Below are 24176 nucleotides of genomic sequence, written 5' to 3' on the forward strand. Positions count from 1 at the left end.
TGCTCTCCATCTTTAATTTCTTCACTTAGCACTGACCACTTTTAGCATTTGTATTAGTAGGTTAATTGTGGTTCCCAACACTTACCCCTCCAACCCTCTTTGGAATGAAGCTCCATCCACAAAGGCACGGATTTTTGTGTTTGGGCTCCTGGTGCATTCCATGTGCCCAGAACGAGTGACACGCTGAGTAGCTCTCACTCACTGAATAAAACGAGGTAGAGGGGTTCAGAGCCAGCACAGCACCGGGATGGGGAACAAACCATCTTGCAGGCCGCTGTATGGACTTCAGCTCTGAGTGCAGCGAGCTGCTCCAGGATTGGAGTAGATGGAGCACCACAAGCTGATTTAATTTGGAAAGTACCATTCCAGCTGTTGTACTGAGGATCGGCTGAAGGAGGAGGGGTGGAAGCAAGGAGGCCGTTACTAGGCAGATACAGTACATTGGGTGAACGATAATAAGGGTACAGAGCAACAGCACTGTACAGGGGGAGAAGTGGTTGAATTCTGGATTGTTCTGACAGTAAATCCAACAGCATTTCCTGATAGTTCGGAGGTGGGAAGAGAGAAATCAAAGACACCACCACCGTTGTCCTGGCTTAAGCAACTGGAAGAAGGGAGCTGTCATCAAGTGTCTTATGAAAGACTGCTGGAGAAGCACACTTGACGGGAAGGTGAGGGGGGGGGTGCTAAGGAGTCAGTGCTGGACGTGTTACACTTGTTGTAACTGAACTATAATGGTTGGCACGTAACGTTGGACGTGTTACGTTTAAGATGTTTTGTCAGGCAGTTGCCAAGAGATGCCAGAGGCGGGCGGACTGGTGTATGGGTGTCGTTGAGAGAATGTTCGTGGCTGGGGACAAAAGTTAAAAGTTCAGTGTATCTGGCTGGGGCTTAATGAATCCAGAGAAGGACAGGGCCTGAGCACCCTGCAGTTGAAACGTCTTTAAGGAGGACTGAATTTTATCACAGAAATAGAAAGACTATCTGGTTCTTCTCAGGTAACAAACATCCGGGGGGGGGGGGGGGGGGGGAAGCATATTATCAAGTGCTGTTACTTTACGAAAGAGAGGTAAGGACAAGCAAATTATGAACATAATTTAAAGATAGAATTTATTCTCTGATGGTTTACTCATGCAAACTGCACATAAAAGAAAGTAGTACAGTTTGTGTAACATTGCAAATGTAAGGACTCAAAATGCTAGGTACAGAAGTAGTGCGACATCCTGAAAGTCAAAATGGAATTTGTGTTTATACAACTAAGAATGATTTTCATTTGCTGAGCACAGACTGATTTACAATGAAAGTTTTGCTAACCTTGGTAAGTTCATTAACCGTTTACATGACTTCTTACATCTATGTAGTTTTATTTTACAGTTGCAAGAATTCCTGTTACCAAAAACTTTAACTTGCATAAATAATAAAATGAAAGAAAAATGTACTGAAGGACTTAGGAGAGTGAAAAGTTGAGGCTTTTCCTAACCCATCCAAACTTACAATAATAAAAAACTGCCTTCTTGCAGAATTCATATTTTGTGCCTTTGAGATCAACTCCTTAGCATAACTATGAGAAAATCATGATCAGAAATTCATTGCTTTAAATTACAAAATCAGTTAAAAATAAAAAAAAATTTAGAAGTAGAATTATCAACTAAAAACGCTCACTCTTGATAAGCCAAACAATAAAAATCCTATTATCTTCATACTTAAAAGTCCTGAAATGTCATTTGTATAATCTGAATGTTTCCCAGTTTGGAACTTAGGCAGGTGGGATAGTTCCTTGAATTACCAAGGATATTCGACATAGGTTTTTAAAAGGTCAGTCTCGTTAGGAGATGGCACCGAGACATTCGTAAATAGTGTAGTATAGATGCAGAACAGACTACACAGCTTATTATAAATGCGTTACAGATATTTACATAATGGAATCCTGCTTGAATGCCAGAAGTTGCTACTGGGTAGGACTCGTAACTATTTTACAAAGTTTTCTTACACACGTCTACTACTTTATTTTTCACAATTTAGTCTATTTTAAAATATTGTACTGTATCTTGAACATAACTGGAGAATAAAAATAGATAATGGCACATTAGAAAACTCAGTATCCCACGGATGATTGGATAATGAGAAAAGTGTACCTACAATCATCTCCTCAGAAACGAACTACATCATGGAATGTTAGTTATCCAAGCCTGCACAGTAATGACATTTTAAATTGCAATCATCTATCGGCCAGCATCACACCGAAGGCATCGTTAAACATTCAAGCAAAGACTGCTGGCATAAACTATTGAAAGAAACATACACACATAACACACATACACACACACACTCTCTCTCTCTCTCTCTCTCACACACACACACACCCACTCTTGCTTCCCACATTATAATTACAATGTTCTAAAGATAGATACTGATTTTTTTTCCCACGAGAAACATTATCAAAATTTGCTACTAAAAGATGACAGTGCTTTCACAAGAATAAGTACAAGTTAGCTTGCAAGTACAAGACAATGGGGGCAAACAGCCTTAAATTTTCTAAGTAATTTTTAGGCTTTTTCTGGCAACCACACCATACTTGATTATGCATAAACTTCTCAGTTTGTAACCTGAAATCTGCAAAAAAAACCCAAAACCTAATTTCAAAAAATTATTAGCTATCTGATAACCCTGTATCATAGATGATATAATTTCATGTTTTATTAGCCTCAAAACATAGGATTTAAAATACTGAATTTAAGACTTGAAAAATAGTCCTTTTGAAATGTTGGAGGATTCCAAAATTCCTGTCTACTTAAAATCTTAAAGAAAACGCACGACGAATGACCTTGATTTAGTTTGAGGGTGCATAAAAGCACTGTATGTCTTTTACCACGTTTCACTCACTTAAAAAGTGGTCTCTAATGTTCTTCCTTTTGCATAATGTGCAAAATAAAAGGCAAAAAGATTAAAAGCAAATTTCTATCTTTCTCTTGCTAGTGCTTTATGACCTTGTTAACATTACAAAGTCAACAGGGACGATGCAGAACTTTGGTATAAATGATATGACAATACTACCATCACAGTTGAGGGTAAGAGGTGGTCAAAAGAAATGGAAGTGGGAAGAGACTCAGTAACACCCCCATTTATTAAAACACCACCAAATTAAAAGTGAAATAAACCACAATGAATTATAATACAATTTACACATTGAGCACAGAAAATTAATAAATCTAACAATATTTATAAAAAAAGCAAAATCAGTCTTTTTCCAGAGACTAAAAACTGTTGTTCAGGCTGATCATCAACTGCCGCTACACCAACTTTAGAGCCAAATTTAATTTCAAGTAAAAAAAAAAATTTACAACCACAGATTTCGCATCAACGGAAACCGGTCTTTCCTTGATTTCCCTTTGAAGTCACTAATGAGTATCTAAAACTGCCGCACCGCAGGTTTTTAATCAACTTCCTGAGGGCTGTGACTGGGAGGCAGGAGCCATAACAATCTGCGACAGCGCGGGCTCTGTACTCTGGTCCGCCATCTGTGTGAGGACTGAGGTGGCCACAGCTTCGGCCTTGGAGGTTGAACTGACTCCATTGGATGTGCTGACAGAACTATGCTGTATAGCTTCAGGGTGCGGGCTGCTTGGCACGGACAGGTCTTCTGAACTATCGTCTTTATCAGCAGCTGAGCGGGAAAAAAGAAGAATCACGGTTTCTTAAAAACAGCTGTAAGAATGCATCAGTAGGTTGTCAACACACAAGAGTAAAGAGTCAGGGCTTGACAAAAGCGGTTATTTAGATACGATGGTATGACTGGAACTGAGCAAACCAAAAGGTGGCTTTCCGATTTTACCTGCAGCAGCTCAAGTGAAGGCCTCGCCATGCACACGGAAGCATCTGCGTGCCCAGCTCACGGAACCGAGCCGAGGACGTGTTTGCTCAACAGTGTTAAGAAAAGTCAGGTAGGAATTTGGGAGACAGCCTCTTACAGATATAATCAGACCCTCACCAAGTAGCGACAATTTGAACACAACCGGTCTGTTTGCCTACATGCCATTCTTATTAAAAGATAAGAAAATTTATACCCACACGCATAAACAAAATGAATTCTTCCATACAAATTGCATTTTCAAATTACTCCCTCTGCATTCTCTAGAACTATATTTATTCTGGCTGACTTTCCATCGATGGCAGCAATGGGTGATTACAACACCTGACTCTAATGATGCATACACATGAGAATGAGCAATATTTAGAATCTAAATGCCACCAGCTGTTAGAGCTGCACAAATTAATTGGGATTCAAATAAAAAATTATATAAAACTCTAGAAACTACAATGGAAGATACTCAGAAAGAGGCATTCTGTGTACTTGTGAAAATCTACCAACTTTTAGGACGGAACAATGCATCTCCTACATCTTTCTCATTTTAACAGGATCAAATCCAGGAATTTCATTTAGTGAAAACTCTGATACGCACACCACACCGGTAGTTACAGTGTACGTAACTTATAGAATGATAACATGGACCAATGATAACTGTGAACCTAGCCCCCAGCTTAAGAGAACACTGCCAATAACAATGATGCTTCCTGGAGGCTCTTCTCCTCATCAAAGGTAATCACTGTTCTGATAGCTCTTTAACCATTACCTTGTTTTTTGTTCGAAGTTTTACCAAATAGGTATGCATCCCTAGAAAGTAGCATTTAACTTTTGAACATTCTGAAAATTGTATCATACTGGATGTATTCTTTTGTACTTTTTTTTTTTTATAGAGTTTATTTATTTTGAGAGACACAGAGCTGAGGTGGAGCAGAGAGAGGGAGAGAGAGAATCTCACACAGGCTCTGCACTGTCAGTGAACAGCCCAATGTGGGGCTCGATCTCACAAACTGTGAGATCGTGACCTGAGCCAAAACCAAGAGTCAGACGTCTAACCAACTGAGCCACCCAGAAACCCCTCGTTTTCTTTTCACTTGGCTTTAAAGTAATTTTTATTTAGTGCTTAAAGGTAACAAGCGGGCTGTCAAATCTGACAATGCAGACTGGCCTGCTTACTGGTGGCCAGGTGCCTATTCTGAAAGTTAGGCATTATTAAAAGACTGTGGACGCTATGAAGCAGGACTTATTCCATGATTTGTGATGCAGGAGATGGAGGAGGAGAAACCTGGCCAGCTTGATTTTAGTTCACATAAAACTCACTTTGAGAGTTTTCTGAAATATAGGACTTAAAGAATTTTGACAAGTTTGCCTCAAATCCATGCATTTTCTGGAAAGCAGTTTTTAAAAATATATTAATTAGAATCCCCTCTTCTCTATAAATCTGCTATCAATGCAAAATCACCCCTCAAGATATGATAAAAAAACCCACAATAAACCTTTTAAAATTATATAAAGTAGAAAGGATCCTTTTCTGATGAGGCAATAACAAATGTTATAAAATATTTCTAATTCAGTCACATAGCCAACAGAACAGTTAGTTACGTGTTCAAGAAACCCAAACCCTGGCAATGGCACTCAAACTGACAAGAGTACAGTCCCCTTTACGTCTCTTCTTCAATATGAAAACAAACGGACCTTCCTCTCAATGTTAAGTTCTAGGGATACACCAGCTTTCAAAAATCAAGAGGCGAAGGTGCCTGGGTGGCTCAGTCAGTAGTGTCCAGCTCTTGATTTCTGCTCAGGTCACGATCTCACAGTTGAGCTGAGCGTGGAGCCTGCTTAAGACTCTCTCTCCCTGCCCCTCCATACTCACTCCTCTCTCTCTCTCAAAATAAAAAATTTAAAAATAAAGAGGCTGATCTATGATGAGAGGTCTAAGGAAATGTAAATACAGAGTGCAGACAATGACAACATAAAACAGTACATTTTAAAGACAAGTGCTAATCTCCAGACTTTCAGAATTAGGCAAAGCAAATCTTTAGGCTATACAAAGTACCAGGTACCGATTTATACATGGCGTAATTATACATTTTATATGTATGTAAAATACTTTTATAAAGGGATATACCTGCACCTATGTCCACTTCTGGAAGGTGAGGAGAGAAAAATCACCAACATAACCATAAGCACTAGAAAGAGAAGAGTTCTTACTGCACTCACAGAGCCCTTTTCAGCCCTACTTAAAGCTAAAAAAACCCCAAGTGTTTGACAATTCACGCTCTGAAGTTTTCTACCTATGTTCATACATATTTTCATTAATGTATGAAATTAAGATTACAGAAGCAAGTATAATACAATTTTAATTATGCTCCAAGATTTAGAAAATAGGAATCAATGGTAATAAGATCACTCTTGTGCTTTATTTTTCATAGAATCCAAACATCAAAAATATATTCCTATTTTCATTCATGTTTTATACTGTTTAAGGTGACCAACTGTCATGGTTTTCCCATGCCTGAGGGGTTTCATCCTAGGATGCACGGACTTTGACAATTAGAAGTGAGACCGTACGGCGGTGTGCTTTTATACTGTCACCTTTATCTGAAAGATTTTTGTAATATTCATTAGTTTCTATTAAACCTTGACTTCACAAAGGTTTTGAAAGTCTTAACTACTATTACAGTTCACCATCAGCAATAGCTGTGTGCTAAGACCTGCATAGTGTTCAGTATTTGTGAACTTCCCCACATTTTCTCCAAGATGTAAGTACTCACTTAATCCATCTGCCTTGACTACTAAACAAAAGTCAGATTTTCTCCTTCAAACTTGAAAACAGAAATTACTTTACAATTTATACAAAATCCAATTATCTCCCAAGAGCTAAAGAGAACTAATTTTATACTAAAACCGTATTTTACTTCCATTTGATTATCTAGAGGACTAGGTAGGAAAAAGGCAGGAATAGTTCCAAACGTCCAAAATGTGTTATTCAATTCCTGCAGTCTATACAACCTAGCATAATATGTATTTCCTAAACATTTATTAATCTAGACTTTCAGTTTATTTAAGGGTATGGCACATAAACCCACACATTTATACCTTAAAAATATCTTTATAAATTGTTGCTTAAAATGAAAACTTGGCTTGCCTTTGCTGTGCACATGCTACCTTGATAAGAGATAAAACTGATGGGATTAAAAAATTGCAGATGAGATAAATTTTTAGTTGGATGCAACGGAAGAATTCATTTTCCTTCTAATTTTATAGAATCATTTGTATATTCTTTTTGAACTATCAAAATTCAAGAGCGCTCTCTTGTTAAGAAAATCATAGATGCATAATGCTGAACTCAGTAGCTTCTATCAGAAATTATGTTGTTAAGTCAGATGGGAGCCATAATGGCCTCATCCCTGCAGCAATCATTGTTAATACAAACCCCAAACATATTTCTATATGGTTCCAATTTACTCCACAATGTGTTTCACCATCCTGTGAAAATGACTAGATATCAAAGGACTGAGATTTATTTGCTCAAAACTGACAAAAATCAATGTTCTAAATATATATGGCAATAGAGAGTTGCTAAATCTACTGAATCTTTTAAATTAAAAAATATTGCCCATTCTGATGAAACTGCTTACAATGACTACAAGTAAAGATGGTGGCCATTAAGTTTTATCGTGAGCACCTGAGGAACTGTTTGCATCCAATACGAAATGTTTCTTTCTTTTGAATTACTGACACTGGCAAATTAAAATGAAGTGGATACATATGGTTGAAACAATCTTCACATTTACAAATATCCTGAAATATCACTAAATCATAAAAACAAAAGCTGTGGGTTATATATTATGAATGTTGCCTAATGCCTTCCCAGCTCTGTTACTTGTTACAAATTTGTGTACGATGGACAAAATTGGCCATTTATTCAAGAGTAACAGCTGGCTCCAATATTGTGCATCTTATCAAAAAAGAAGGACATTACAAGAAAGAAAAAGCACAATTAACCTCTAAAATGCTGAAAAACAGAAGAATCTCATTTTGGGGAAAACATGTAAAAGGAAACTTAGAAGCAGATAATGGAAGTAGTGTTCTACTGTAGCATTTTTATGACCAAAAGACTCAACATAAAGATTCACAACAATAACAAAAACTGCACAATGCTGATATTTAAGAACAATAGGATCCGATACTGTAAATGGGTACTGTATATTGTTAAACGAAGATAGTTAATTAAAAAAAAATTACTCAATGGAGACTGGAAAAGAAGCAGTGTTTCACTCTGTCGTTCTAAGACCAACCGTTACCCTGGGAAGACGAAATACCATCAGTACTTACAGTATATTTTGAATTATTAACCTGTTTTGTTGATGTATAGTAATCCCTCGAGAAAAGGCTAGAAACAGGAAAATTCAAAAACTCTAGATTCTACAAAGTATATTCCCCGTTCCATAATAACCTTGCAGAAGTTCTGATATTTAATATTAAGTATTAGAACTGCAGCCTCTGTCTTTTTAACTGTAGCGTGGTTCACTCTGGCAGTATTTCACCGACGCAGCCTAAGGCTATAGGTGATGGCACATTACTCACTATGATAGCCAGATTTCTTCTGCATGGCGGTTACAGGGCAATCTTTATGAGCCAGAAGAAGCTGTTTCAGCTGTGCCACTTCATTTCTCAGCAGGGTGACTTCACTCTAGAGAAGAAACAACTTATGTACCTTAACAGCATCAGACTAAACGTTTCTTACTGCTGATAACCAGTGAAAATTAAGGATATCGGATATCTTTAACAGAATATCAAGGAATAAACAAAATACACTGCTCGAGCAGGTTTAATCAGTACACATCAGTTTTTGTATTTTAGCATTTGTACAAAGACTGCAACTTCTATAAAAATTTAAATGAGGTAACAACATGACTGGATAACATATTTCAAAGTTTTTATGTTACCATTTGCCTTGGGACTGCTTATATATTACAGGTTACCTGCAGAAGGTATTTTTTAGTTATGTTGCATGCTCTTTTGATTATCTGAAAAATTAGAAACATCGAGGGACTCAGAATGAATGTTCACTGTCTCTGTTCACTTGAAAGTGAAAAATTTATCCTGGAAACTCAATTAAGCAAGTTTCTGGTTTTCTGGAAACTATGAAAGCCTCCACAGAAGAAACCACAATAATCAAAGAATCATGGATACCTAAAATGCAACAAAGTACTGTGTTGGACACGGAACCAATGATAGTAGATATAATATCCAGATGACTTAGTTGCCCTTGATCTAGGTAATCTGTACACATCAAAATTTAAATCTGATAAATTAATGGTGATTTTTTAAAAATGAGCACTTCACGGCCTTTGTTTTGGAGGCGTTAATCTGGTAGATTCTATATTAAAAAGTTCCAAATTAAGGGAGTCCATTTAATTCCCTTGGGTCACCCCCAAATATTAAAGATGCAGAAGTTAGTGATAATTACCAATACTCCAGAGTGAGTCATAATATGAATTTAATAAAATGGTAGGAAAACTCTTAATTTACAAACACATCTACTTATTTGGACTTACATTACCCTTAAGTAACCCGAAATTAAATAAAGAAATATAACAAGCATGTGTACGTAAAAGCTCAGGAACTTTGTTTTCCACCCCTTGGTCTCTTAACCAGGAAGCTGAATGTAGAATTATTTAGAAGATTAGACTCATTAGATCCTATTAACTGATCAATGACAGAAATATAAAAATCCAAAGAATGAAACTTAAGCAAGTCTCTTGGGCCAAATAGTTTCTCGCACCCCCACAACAACAAATTGCAACAATGCATTAAAGCACAGAACAAAAACTGATGCTCACAATAACTCGGAACATTAAAAGGCTAAATTGTGTTTAAAATATTGTATTTGAGACAAGAATGGGTGTATGGTGATGAAAATGTAAGAGGGAAATTTTTAGTTTCACTTCAAAAAAATAAGCTGCTTATTAGAAAACTCATTTCTCTGTAATACTGCAGTCATCAGTGTCAATCCTATAAATTACAGCTCTTTATTAATGACACCAAGCACGAGAAACCACGTTATGAAGAACGTAATACATATTATCCAAAATTCCTCCCTCCCTGCTGCATCAGCTTGATTTTGAGATTCATGTCTAATAAGTTTCTCTCATTAATTTCTGTAATATGAAATAGGGTTGGACATGTATTTTTAGCCCAAAATATATAGTATAATCTTATAATAATCTCTTATAATCTCTTATAATCTGGTACCTGTGACCACCCTTTCACATTAGTTTGAACCTATGAAAAAAAATATTTAATTGTTCTGAACTACACAAACTGAACTTCTTGTGAATACACACTATTTTCTCTACCTAGAAAAGCTTTCCTCTCCTTTTTCTCATCTTGCTGATTTTTTCACTCATCTTTAAGAGTCCACTCAGTATAAATTTGGATAGGAAAATATAAGTTAGGAGTCCATTTCTGTGTTCCCAGAGCCATATATACATACGTGTGCGCATTTATGTAGTATTCACCACACCAGGATTGTTAATTTTTGGTTTACTTGTTCATCACCTCTGCCAGATTGGGATTATCTGGCTCTCTGTATCCCCAGAGTACAGCACACAGCCTAGTACGGAGTACTATTTAGTACTATTCTAGAGAGAACCACGGTAATTCTATGTCCAGGGGAGGGTTAAAAAATACCAAAGAAGGTGAAATGAAATTGCTTAAATAATATAAAGTTGGTCAGAGGTCCCGATTTCCTTATTTATGCCCACAACCTCACCAACACAGCTACACTGTTAATTTTTCTCAGACATAAAATGAAAATTGGCATATTTTACAGTATCATCTCACAGAATTTAAAAAATCACAAATGCCCTCTCTCCTAAATATTCTATATAGACATTCATCATAAACCATGTTATGATTTTTTTTTTTTTTTTTTTAGTCAAAGTAAAACATTTTTGGTAAGATAAGACAAGACAGATGCTGGAAAAAAACTGTTATTCTGGTCTAAAAGTAAATTACTTTGGCATTGTCTGTACCATTGCTTCATTCCATCTGTAGCTACTCAAAGGTTAATTACATACTAATGAACAATTCTTTTTTAGTTTATATGAGTAATCTATTAAAGGTTTTCATTGATCACTGGCTATAGATTGAGGACCAAGTATTCCATAAATTTATGATCTTTGGCTTTTCAGTTTAGACACTACCCCTCCAAATTAAATAAGGGAGTTTCTCATTGCTAAAGGTATGATTTTCCTCATGTTTAGTCTTCACAAAAATCAATGATTAAGTATCAAGATTCCCCTCACACAGTTCCAAGGACTGTCATGGATGCAAAAGCTTACACTTGAGAATGAAATATTTAACTTATGTCTATGACGATAGAAGGGAAAAAAAAGTATTTTGGAAATACTTTGTGAAATGAATGGGAATGACCCTTTTCTCATTCTCCTTAGTCTCATACTTTGTTTCATGTCAGTCTCCTCTGATAGACCACAAATTCTGTAAGTGCAAGGACAATGTCTTTTTCAATGTTGTATCTCCTGTGTCTAATAACATGCTCTGCACACAATAGATGCTTAACGACAGAATGAATAATAAATAACTAGCATTTGCATAGTGTCGTTATAATAGACTTCTCTGTACTCTCTTTCTCTCATTTGATCTTCATAATAGTACTTATTCTAGGAGTATGACAGATGGGGAAGTAAAGGCTCAAAGATTTTTAGCAAGGCCTACTAAAACGAAGAACCAGGTCTCAGGCTCCTAGTAAAATGCATGAAGTAGAGGTGGTATCACTATCACCCTTTCCCCCTCTACAGTGTAATTTAAACACTCAGGGGAAAAGAAGGAAGGCGGTGATAGCACACAATACTTCCCCGCCACACCCCCACCTTGGAATTAAAACAAACAGGTATAGTATTTTCCAACTGTCACTATTCTTTCCTATTTCAAGGGATAAATACTGAAATAAAATATTGTTTAGGTGTCAGAAATAAAAGATTTGATTCTGTTCCCTTTTAAGTCAACAAAGCAATAACAAAACCTTTTCCGTGTCATCAACTTATGAGTGAAGTCTTCCAAGTACCCAGCTATGAAACGATGCTTCCATTTTTAAAAAAACTTACTAAGCTTCTACTCCACACACATTTTGCAACACTGAAGTTTCAAAAGCAAAATCCACGACAAAAACTCCCAAGTTTTATATTAGAGTAACTGTTAAGGAGCTACGGTGAGTAAAGAATCTGTCTTTGTCCACAAAGGAAACAGGGTGAAATTGTAAACTGACAACAAAATTTCAAAATGAGTATAACTAAAAAGCAAAGTCATGAAGAGGTAGAAACTCTTTCAAGTAAAAGACCACAAAAATCACATATTACCTTTAAAAATATAATAATTTATAACCAACAGTATCCAAGTTTTGGTCTAGATTACCATGTCTCCAATTCAACTTCATGATATTGCCTTTTAGCAGCAATTTTAGAAGGCTAAAATATTAAATTCAGTGAGTGGGGCAAGAAGATTGAATAATTAACATGTTCTTTAAAACCTAATATGTATTTGGTAAAAATATGAACAGTCACACCTCAACACTCATTAAAATTTATTTATAATATATAAGTAACCATGGGTCATTACTGCCCACTATACTGATCAGCTACGCCTGTATGTCACGTGAAGGATTAAGGAAATGTAGAACTGATGAATGTTTTCACATAAAGTAGAGTTTAATTATTTCTCTGACATTCAATTTTCTTTACAAGTCATTCTGTTCTTCACAGTTAACAGTTTTGCTGTTGGGAGACAAAGTTTTCCTCCCTGAATCCAGGTTAACTCTTTACATTCTGAAAATCAGAATCTGTCACTTTTTAGAACTGCTATTTTATTTGATAACTAAAAAACAATGAATAAAAATCATACAGCCGCTTGAAACAATTACTGAAGCATACTTTATTCCCAAATCGTTCATGCTTCTCAACAGCCTTTTCACCACTGTTACATCCTGGTGCAGGTCATTCTTAAAATTCCACTTATATTTAGGGATTCATTCCTATAGTGATTTCCATATCTACACATTTATTCATCTAACTATAAACTTTTTATTAATGAAAAAGTTATGCTCCAACTATTTTTTGAGTAATTTAGTGAGGTGACATTCCATGAGCTAGAATTAACCATTTTTTAAAAATGTTATTAATTATTTTGAGAGAGAGGGAGACAGAACATCAGCAGGGGAGCAGCAGAGAGAGAGAGGGAGACACAGAATCCGAAGCAGGTTCCAGGCTCTGAGCTGTCAGCACAGAGCCCGACGCGGGGCTTGAACCCACAATCTGCAAGATCACGACCTGAGTTGAAGTCAGACACTTAACCGACTGAGCCACCCAGGCACCCCTAGAATTAACCATTTTAAAGTGAACAATTCAGGGCGCCTGGGTGGCTCAGTTGGTTAAGCATCCGACTCTTGATTTCAGCTCAGGTCATGATCTCATGGTTTGTGAGATCAAGCCCTACATGGGGCTCTACTGTCAGGAATCCCTGCTTGGGATTCTCTCTCCTCTCGCTCTGCTTCACTCACATGTGCACTCTCTGTCAAAATAAACAAAAAACAACAACAAAAATGAAGTGAACAATTCAGTGGTGTTCAGTACGTTTACAATGCTGTGCAGCCACCTCTCCCAATCTGGTGATAAAACACTTCTGTCACTCCAAAGTAAAACTCCTTACCCATTAACCAGTTTCTCCCTATTTCCTCCTCCCCATGTCACTGGTAACCACCAATCTGCATTTGTCTCTATGGATTTCTCTCCTCTAAATATTTCATACAAACGGAGTCACACATGACTTTGTTTCTGGCTTCTTTCACTTAAGCATGTTTTGAGGTTCATACACATTCTGTACTCTCACTCCTTTTTATGGCTGAATAATATTCTGTGCATATATAACATAACTGGTCCATTCATCCACCGATGGACATCTGGGCTGTTTGCGGCAACTTTCTTTTTACCCCTAATAATACATTACAGATTATTTCCCAGGTTGATACATACATACGAACTTCATTCTTAAGCATTTTAAAAAACATCCCTGAGGGGCGCCTGGGTGGCGCAGTCGGCTGAGCGTCCGACTTCAGCCAGGTCACGATCTCACGGTCCGTGGGTTCGAGCCCCGCGTCAGGCTCTGGGCTGATGGCTCAGAGCCTGGAGCCTGTTTCGGATTCTGTGTCTCCCTCTCTCTCTGCCCCTCCCCCGTTCATGCTCTGTCTCTCTCTGTCCCAAAAATAAATAAACGTTGAAAAAAACAAACAAACAAAAAACCAAAAAAACATCCCTGATAACACATCATTTCACCTATCTTCACATTCTGATATGCATTTCTAAAACTAAGAACACTTTCTTATCTAACCATGAAGCCATCATCACTTAGTTTTTAATGATTAAACATATGGATTTTACTTTTCTGTTTGTAATTTGAAGTATTAACTAACGTCCTATTAAACTGTAGCGGTTAATTTAGGAATTTCTTTAATTTGACTTCAATTTAAAAGATTCATGCTTTCAAAATGATACGTTTGTTAACTTTTACTGAGGTGATAAATCATGCCTTTATTCCTCCAATCAAGAAATTTCTACCCAGATTAGGAAAACATAAAATATATTTTAAGATAATGACATTTCATCATAGTTTGTATGGTGGAAAAAAAACATGAGATGAATGAAGTAAGGATTACATACATTTGTCTCGAATGTTGAATTTTCCAAGGTTTTCTGAAATAACAAAGCACTGTTGCTATTGATAATGGTGACCAGTGCTGCAATACAATTAAGGAAATAGCAATGATTCATTAAAGCTGTTAGTACTACCATACCTTGGGTCACAGCAGAAAACTGGCCCAATCTGAAGTCCAAGAATACCCTGTAGATACCATATATTTCTATCCCACTTTAAAGTTTTCAAACATTTTTACTTCTTAAAAAGAATAAGCCAAATTAGGAAAATATTGACCAATTTGAGATTTAAAATTTATGTACTTAAAAATTCTTGCACTTATTCTAATTCAAATGATTTATGCAAAAAACCCTCAAGAGAAGTAGGATCAACAGGCATTATCTCTATTCTATGTGTAAGGCAATGGAGGCTAACACAGAATGACATGCTTCATGTACAACTAAAAAACAGCCAAGTCATTTAGAAGAATAATCTTAAGAACAGAAAGGAAACAGATACACCTAAATCATTTCGTTAATGTAACATATTTGAAACTTTAAATTAGTACCTATAATCTGTTTCATTTTATTTAAGAGGACAAAAAATCATAAAAATGTTTTTTTCCTAAAAAGTTATGAAAACAGTTTTAATATGATTTTTATTTTATGGAGAGAGAATCTTTCTTTAAGTTTATTTATTTTGAGAGACAAAGCATGTGTGGGGGCAGGGTCAGAAAGGGAGAGAGAATCCTCAGCAGCGCAATCTCAGTGCAGACCCTGCCGGATCCCATGGTTTGTGAATTCATGACCTGAGCTGAAATCAAGGGTCAGGTGCTTAGCTGACTTGAGCCATCCAGGTGCCCCTAGAGGAAGGGATTAAGGGGAGAGGGGGGAGGTGGGGAGGGAGAGGGAATGAATCTTAAGCAGGCTCCATGCTTAGCACGGAGCCCAGCACAGGGCTCGCTCCCCATGACTCTGAGATCGTGACCTGAGCTGAGATCAAGAGTTGGATTGAAAATAGTTCTTGATTAAGAATTCACCAGATGATGATAATATATGTTTAAGATAACCTAGTATGTATTTAAAGTCTCTGTGATGTGGTAAATGTTTAGATTTTTTTCTAAATGGTTAAAATGGCTAAAAATAAATTTTTCAAGACAAATTTATTTGTTCTTGAGCTCATCCAAAACACAATAGAGAATTTTAAAAGATGACTGCTTCACATATGAAAAAATTTTTATAAAATTTACGTTAGGTTAAATACTTTGTCTGATGTTAAAAACTTTTTCCGAAGTATTGAAACAGACATTAATACTGGTGACATCTTTAAAGATAGATTTAACAAGAGAGCAAGTCTCCCCATCAATTATGATTATACAGAAAGATTCGTTTTTAACTGGGAAAGGATTGTACTGTAACAAGTACAATTCACTGACATCAATTTTCTAGTTGATGCTCATCGTTTTCCCGGAGAATATTCACAACATTAAAACAAAAACAAAAGGAAGAAAGAAAAAAAGAGCATGAAGGAAATCGACACCATCACTGTAAATCTTACCAAAGACTCAACAGGAAAGAGCTTTAAAACCTTTATATCCCATGAGGTTCCTAAGAAACCTGTCTGCAGTGAACTGGCAGGTAGAAATGATTTCTACTGCCACTGGCCATATTGTACCTGTTCTGTGGATAATCAGAGCCCTTCAGTTTCCAAGGCTGTCAATCTGACACCTTTTCCGAGCACTATATTCACTCTAAATAAACAAAACAAAATTTATAATTCAAAGAACAAAAGAAATTAAGAACAAAAAATGCTACTAAAGCAACTTTACAGCTGTGATAGAAACCAGAAAATAAGAAAAATGAAATACCAGTGGTATTTTAAATTTCAAGGTTCTTTGTTTGAACTTTATACCACAACTTTATAAAGTTTAAGCAAGATAGTTTTGGTACTTTTGTATCACGCAAGAACTTATATTTAACATTTCTTCATAGTGTCAGTGTTTAAAGTGTTATAACCCTTCATCTCAGTATTCAAATAGGTTTATAAAACTACGCTTTAACTACAGATTCCACACACACCCAACATTGTGTGCTAAAATGTCTGGATGGCTAACTGGAAAAAACAGGGAAGAGCTAAGTTCACAATTACTAAAAATAAGACAACATTTACATATATGCACCTTACCTGCAGTTGACCATTTAATGAACTCAAGTCTTCTGCTTTCTTCTCTAAAGACTGAACCCAGACTTTCCTTTTTTGTCGGCATCTTGATGCTGCTGCTCTATTTCGCTCTAGAAATTTCCTCCTTTTTTCATCAGGATCTTCATTAGCTGCTCTTCTTCGACGACCGCTTGTATTTTGAGTCTGTGGAGTTGTGTGAGCTGGAGAAGCCTATAATAAACACAAATGGAAGCTTTTTATGTTTGTAGCTGTGAGCGAGAACATAGGCAGTAAAGGGTTGCTACTATATTTTCTAAGTCTCATTGTATATTATCAATATTTAGGGGTGACATGAAAATCACCCTGCAGTTTAACGAATTCCTTGAAATAAATAAGCCCTGATAAAAAAATAAGATTCTCACTTTTTCACTACCATAGTGAATATATTTAAAGTTTGTATAACATTTTCATTTATACAGAAATAATGTGGAAAACTTCAAAACGTAATACAAATGAACACGTATAGATCTTGTGTTTTTCCAACTTTTTTTTTTCAATATATGAAGTTTATTGTCAAATTGGTTTCCATACAACACCCAGTGCTCATCCCAAAAGGTGCCCTCCTCTATACACATCACCCACCCCCCTCTCCCTCCCACCCCCCATCAACCCTCAGTTTGTTCTCAGTTTTTAAGAGTCTCTTATGCTTTGGCTCTCTCCCTCTCTAACATTTTTTTTTTTTTTTTTTTCTTTTTTCCTTCCCCTCCCCCATGGGTTTCTGTTAAGTTTCTCAGGATCCACATAAGACTGAAAACATATGGTATCTGTCTTTCTCTGTATGGCTTATTTCACTTAGCATAACACTCTCCAGTTCCATCCACGTTGCTACAAAAGGCCATATTTCATTCTTTCTCATTGCCACGTGGTACTTCATTGTGTGTATAAACCACAATTTCTTTATCCATTCATCAGCTGATGGACATTTAGGCTCTTTCCATAATTTGGCTATTGTTGAGAGTGCTGCTATAAACATTGGGGTACAAGTGCCCCTATGCATCAGCACTCCTGTATCCCTTGGGTAAATTCCTAGCAGTGCTATTGCTGGGTCATAGGGTAGGTCTATTTTTAATTTTTTGAGGAACCTCCACACTGTTTTCCAGAGTGGCTGCACCAATTTGCATTCCCACCAACAGTGCAAGAGGGTTCACGTTTCTCCACATCCTCTCCAGCATCTATAGTCTCCAACTTTACTTTTTAACATCATGGTATTATACAATCCTTTGAAAAACTGTGAAGTACTAAAGGAAAAAATTTAATAACTTACTTAAATTCACTATGAAAAAACCGTTTTCTTACTATTTTTGAAGTAAAATTTTAAAAATAAAAAATAGTAAAATTTTCTTTTAAAAATTAGTTTCTCTAAAATTGAGGAGTAAAAGTACAGTAGTGCCCCTTATCAGTAGGGGATGTGTTCCAAGACTCCTGTGGATGCCTGAAGCCACGGAGAGTAGCAAACCCAATATATACTACGTTTTTTCCTATGAATATATACCTATTACAAGGTTTAATTTATAAATTAGGTATAGTGTGAGATCAAAAATAACTCATAATAAAACAGAACAATTATAACAATATACTGTAATAAAAGTTATGTGAATGTGGTCTCTCTTGCTTTTAAGATATTCGTACTGTACTCACCCTTCTCATGATGATACGAGATAAAACGTTTATGTGATGATGTGATGTACGGTGGATGATAAAGACACTGTGGCATAGTGCTAGGCTACTAGTAATGAGCCTTCTAGCAATCTGTCAGAGGGAGGACCATCTTCTGAGCCATGGTTGACTGTGCGTAACTGAAAGCACGAAAGCTAAACCGTGGGACGAGGGAACTACTGGATATACATAGTTTGGTACACTCCGCTTTCCTTCAGTTTGTGAAATTTAGGGTCGGGTTCACATGATTATTAATGTTCATCTTCCTGGTGGGCAGAATCTCACGGGAGTCTAAATTTTAATTTTAACTGGTTCCCCTTGCTCAACGGATCTGCCTAGTTATCTAAGATCAGCCAGGGACAGAAATTTTCAGTCACTAGTGATACTGTCTAGTATCTGGGGCTATAGAACGATATGCATTTCCAAGCCTTTCTTAAATCCCAAAATTGTGCCATGGAACACCTGAGCTTGGGAGACAGGAAACAACGAACCCCTGGAAATAGTGCAAAGGAAATAGCACTTTGTGACTACAGGTACGTGACCCAAAGAAGCCTGAAAACAATCTTTTTGCCTAATATGAATTACATTCCAAAATGGGGTGAATAAATAAAATTTCTATCTTCTAATCTACATAATAAGCAATAATCTTATATATAAGCTCAATCAAGGTAAGCTCTGCAGGGAAATCATCAAACTACTTCTCACTCGACAAACTCCAAAACCACAGGTTCTCATTTAATTTCTTTTCCAAATAACTAGCATTAAAAATTATGAGGGTAATTTAACTTATACTGTATTTTAATTGTAATAAAGATTAAGTATTATATTAGATCATTTATTTTACGTACATAATTGCAAGTTAATCTTTTAGAAAAATATTCTATGGCTGGTTTCAAGAATGGCAACCTTGAAATATTTTCTTGTCTTCATCCTCTTAACTTATTGATAATAGCAGGTTTTTTCTTTTACTCATTTGGCTGAATAGGAAAGAACAGGTTTGTTTGTTTGTTTTTAAATTTACAAGTCAGTTATTACAGTAAAGGCTAATCACAAGTATTATAAGCAGAAACTAAATACAGAGTTACATTTGTACATTTTTACACCTCACAATTTAAGGCTACTTAAAAGCATATACTCCTCCTTCTCTCCTTTCTTTCAGTGATCCATTCATTACACATCATTAAAAAGAACACAGGAACTATCCTAGAAACTAGAAATACAATAGTAAACAAACATAAAGTCCTGCCTTATGAAGCTGTCATCCAATATGATATAAAGATACAAATAAAAATTAGATCCAGGGGAATAATGGTTAGCTTTATATAGAAATTATATAAAAATTTCTATTTTCATAGTTATATAGAAGTTATATACAAATTATTATATAAAATTATATAGAAATTATATATTCATTTCTTTTAAATAAACTTGGAGGATGTAAAAACCACACAGAGCTTGCAGACAATACAAAAAAACAGCCATGGGTGGATTTGGCCCACGAGTCCGTTTGCTAATGTCTGAATTATGACATTAAAACACACCCACTTATTTACCTTCTCTCTTGGCCCCTATGTTGTTTAGTCGATAACTACCATAACTACATTCCACTTTAAGTTTTGTAAAAATAAAATACAGTTATCTAAAAACTTATGCTTATGAGGCAATCTAGAACTTGCCATTTACCTGTTTAATAGCAAAGTTTTGCTTTTTAATGCTAATGCTAATACAGTTTAAGTATCTCTTAAGATAAAAGTTCTAAATAGAGTTCTGAAACATTTAACAGAAATAGTTACCCTTCCATGTAGAAATGCACTGTAGACATAACAGACCTATCAACCATCTGATAGGCAGTCACAAACTACAGATAAATGAAAAGGACCTCTGGTATAAACCGTGTCCATAAAGCATATATATCTGCTCCTTTGGTAATGTCTCTCACATTTTAATTCAAGAATCATTTGACTGGGGTGTCTGGGTGGCTCAGTCGGTAAAGTGTCCAACTTTGGCTCAGGTCATGATCTCACACGGTTCGTGAATCCCAGCCCCACATCGGGCTCTCCGCTGTCAGCACGAAGAGCCCGCTTTGGATCCTTGGTCCCCCTTCCCTCTCTCTGCCCCTCCCCAGCTTGCTCGCACCGCTCTCTCTCTCTCTCTCTCTCTCTCTCTCTCTCTCAGAAATAAACAGAAACATTAAAAAAAAAACCATTTGATATATGCCAGTAATCTCATAAATACAATCCACAAAAAATGAGTTAAAAAGCGTCAGTGGAGATTTGTGCTATGTCAGACCAACATACATAGACAAAAGCATTTACAGGGTGTCCTGAGCAGTAATAATTGCTCGACTATTTTAATTATTTATTTATTTTTGAGTGTCAATACTTTTTGAGAGACAGCATGGGTGCAGAGGAGGGGCACAGGGATAAGGAGAGAGAGAATCTTAAGCAGGCTTCACACTCAGCGTGGAGCCTGATGCGGGGCTAGATCTCACAACTCTGAGGTCATGACCTGAACTGAAATCGAGTTGGACACTTAAATGACCGAGCTACCCTGGCACCCCTGGGTGTGAATACTTTTACACTGAACTACCTTTCCTAATGTTTTTGGTACCCTTTTGAAATATGACCAGAAGTAATTTTTTCAAAGTATATAGTCCTTTAAGTTACCCAGTATTTGTTTTTTAAAGGATAACAGAGTGTAGATTATAAAAACAACACACATACCGGAGTTTCTGTAGTGGATGTGGCTGGCTGTTGTAGGGACTGTGGTCGAGATTCCTCTGACTGAGTTCTAACCAATCCACTACCATGACCTTTGACAGTATCACCATTGGTAACTGGAGGATGTTGCTGGGTCAAAGCAGCTTTTAATCTCTGAAATGCAGACATCAATTAAAAAAAAAAAGTTCCCTGCTTTCCACTCAAGTCCAACTCCCAAAATATTCTTTCATTAACCAAAAAAAAGTATTTGTTAAGAAATGCATTTGGCTTTAAAATTAGTTTTATCATTACAAATAGTAAGACAAACACTCTGGAAAGCTTTCCTGAGTCTTTCTGAGTACTACTATAGGATTTAATACTTTGCTATCCTAATCAATTTTGAGGAAGGAGTGAAAAACACCGTTACCTGAAAACCCGTTCCGTTCAACTAAAATAAATAACACAAGTTAATTATGTACACTGTCACCTATTTTCTTGCCCTTCATTCCTGAATGTCCATCTTTTTAGGCTCTCCTAGATTCTTAAACCTAAATCTCTTCCAAATTTGGGCCCACTTTGGACAACTGGGCTTATTTGGACAATGACCTGATGTTGCATTTTTTAGGCCACTATATTGACTGTCAGACTGAACCTCCTCCTAGAACCTACAGCTAGGTTTGCCTCCCGTAGGTCTTCCCTGTCTCCAGTAAGAAGGTTTAGTTTGAAGTCTATCCCCTCTACTATGTTCCATTTGCCATTTCACTGAATTGCATCTGACCCACTGCCAGGGTATGAGTAACCTAGTGTCAGAAGGAGGCCTTAGACACTTACGGCTACCTCTTAATAAAAACACAATCTGCATAAAACTTACTATTCTATCAGCAAAAGTGTATCATATGTGAATATCCTAGTTCCTCAAACAGTAAGCTCTTTCAAGAGCAGAGATTTCCTTACATTTCTTTGCATCCCTTTTAAGCGACTGGTACACGGATTTGCTACATGGGTGAACAACAAATGTATTTGTTAACTGAGAGAAATTGGATTCTTTGGCAAAAATGGCACAAGCGATATCTGGGGTAGTTTTATTGTTAGAATCTATAAATATGAAATAATTAGCACAAGATAATCATACTATAATATCTTAGCAATGAAAGGCACCTGAGAGACCTGGGATTATTATTGTTGATATTGTTCTCAGTAACAGTTGTAGTCCTTAAGCCCAAAATAAAGTTTCATTATCTGTGGGGGAAGGAGGCTACAAAATTGATATGAGAAATGTGTTGCAGTCTATCCAGTGCTTTCCAAACTTCCCAGAAGTCATAATTGGCTGGGTGCTAAAAACAGATTTGTACCCACCTTTCTCTCTCCCTTCCTTGCCGATGGCAGGGAGAAGTGGGAAAGAGAGAAGAGCTTTTGAAAAGCACCCAGGTGATTCTAGCACAACTGCTTTCATTTACTCCAATAAGAGCAACTTAGCAAATTATACAACTATCCCAAAATCTGTAGTTTGTTTTCATCTATGCATATCTACGATGCCATCTACAAGTGATCCAGACCCCTGAAAAAACTGAAGCATATATGAAAAGGTCCACCAAAATTTCCCTTGAGGCAATAACTATACCTAGACAAGTGTTACTGGACATTTTCTCTCTACTGCTAATCACTGTAGATGCTGGGTGTGATTTTAAAAATAAGCCAATAGTTTAAAAGTTTACTGGGGTAGAAGTTATACATCGTAAAATGAAGTCTTTTTTGTGCATAGTCCTATGAGTTTTAACAAGCACATACAGTCGTGCAACCACTCCCTACCATCAGAATACAAAACAGTGCTATTATCCCCCCAAATTCCCTCATGCTCCATTCCTGTCACTCTTCCTCCCACCCCCAGTCCTTAGAAACCATTAATCTGTTTTCTGATCCCCAAAGTTTTGCCTTTTCCAGAATGTCATATAAATGGACTTATACAGTGTTACAGCCTTCTGAAATCTGGCGTCTTTCTTTTAGCATAATGTACTTGAGATCCATCCATGTTATCAGTATTTTTTCACTGCGTTTCTAACAGGACAGTGTCCCTATTTTACAGATTGGGAAACCAGAGATCATTTGCCCAAGGTCGTCTTAGTAGCTAAGACACATGAAATTGAGACACTCAACTGAAGGGATAGTATGGAAGTGGATGGATTAAACCAAAATGAGGTAAGTGATCAAAGGAGTAATTGGCTCCAACCAGTAGGACTACTTAGGCTAAATGGTAAAGAACTCAAAGTAGAAAGGAGTTTGAAAGTATAGGTCAATATAAATAGAAGGAGGAAAATCTGGGTAGGCGGTCAGCCTGCATAATTATATCTTTTAAAAACAGAAATGTTACACATCAAAGTAAAAGAAATAGTACCTAGTCTATAGTGTTAGGTTAGGGCTTTCACTTCTAGATATAAAATGTACATAAATCTAGGTAGTGGTTGAGATGTGAAGCTTGGTAAATTATGTGTTGGTAAAACATTTTGAAGTCCTTAGGTAGAAAACATCATAGAACTGAAGAGCATTTAAAGTTTTATAGTGAAGAGCTTAACTCTTAGAATTAATGAAATACAGTAACTGCACATAGGGGAGTCTGAAGTACATAAACATCGCTCTCTTGAATAATCTTTAGTAGGGCAAGTTACTACCTTATAGAGCACTTAAAAGCAGCATCAGTATTCATTCATTATCCTCTCTTGACTGCCCCAGTGTATACAGTACTCACCCAGTGAGGAAGCTCTAATGTTTGCTCCATGCTGTTACATTGATTACAATGGGTCTGACTTAGAAAGTGTGCCACTGGGTACAGAATTTAAGAAAAAGATTTTCAAGGGTTAACACTGCTCTGAGCTGCATATATATATATATATATATATATATATATATATATATTTTTTTTTTTTTTTAAACAGCAATAAAAATACATGTGTGCTAAAAAAAAATTAGAATGGGTTAGGTGAAAAAAGTTGTCACTAAACAGAATTCATAAAAATTTTATAAGGATTTTC

General features: G+C 36.4%; 1 protein-coding gene across 9 annotated transcripts in view; it reads right to left on the reverse strand.

Annotated features, from left to right (window-relative positions):
* Window positions 1-1084: 1084 nt before the first annotated feature.
* The window catches only part of ATF2 (activating transcription factor 2), an 81476-nt gene continuing 58384 nt past the window's right edge, over window positions 1085-24176 (reverse strand). For 8 of the 9 annotated variants that reach the window (XM_045033966.1, XM_045033969.1, XM_045033972.1 and 5 more), the window contains 4 exons: window positions 21175-21324; window positions 16760-16966; window positions 8453-8558; window positions 1085-3664 (listed from right to left, as the gene is read on the reverse strand). In XM_045033966.1, coding sequence (XP_044889901.1) covers window positions 3438-3664; window positions 8453-8558; window positions 16760-16966; window positions 21175-21324 — 690 coding nt within the window. In that variant the 3' untranslated portion in view covers window positions 1085-3437. Of the gene's footprint in view, window positions 3665-8452; window positions 8559-16249; window positions 16326-16759; window positions 16967-21174; window positions 21325-24176 lie in introns of those variants that run through there. The other variant, XM_045033974.1, reaches the window with a different exon arrangement.

Source organism: Felis catus, chromosome C1 (genome assembly GCF_018350175.1).
Source record: "Felis catus isolate Fca126 chromosome C1, F.catus_Fca126_mat1.0, whole genome shotgun sequence".
In the NCBI taxonomy this organism is placed as follows: domain Eukaryota; kingdom Metazoa; phylum Chordata; class Mammalia; order Carnivora; family Felidae; genus Felis; species Felis catus.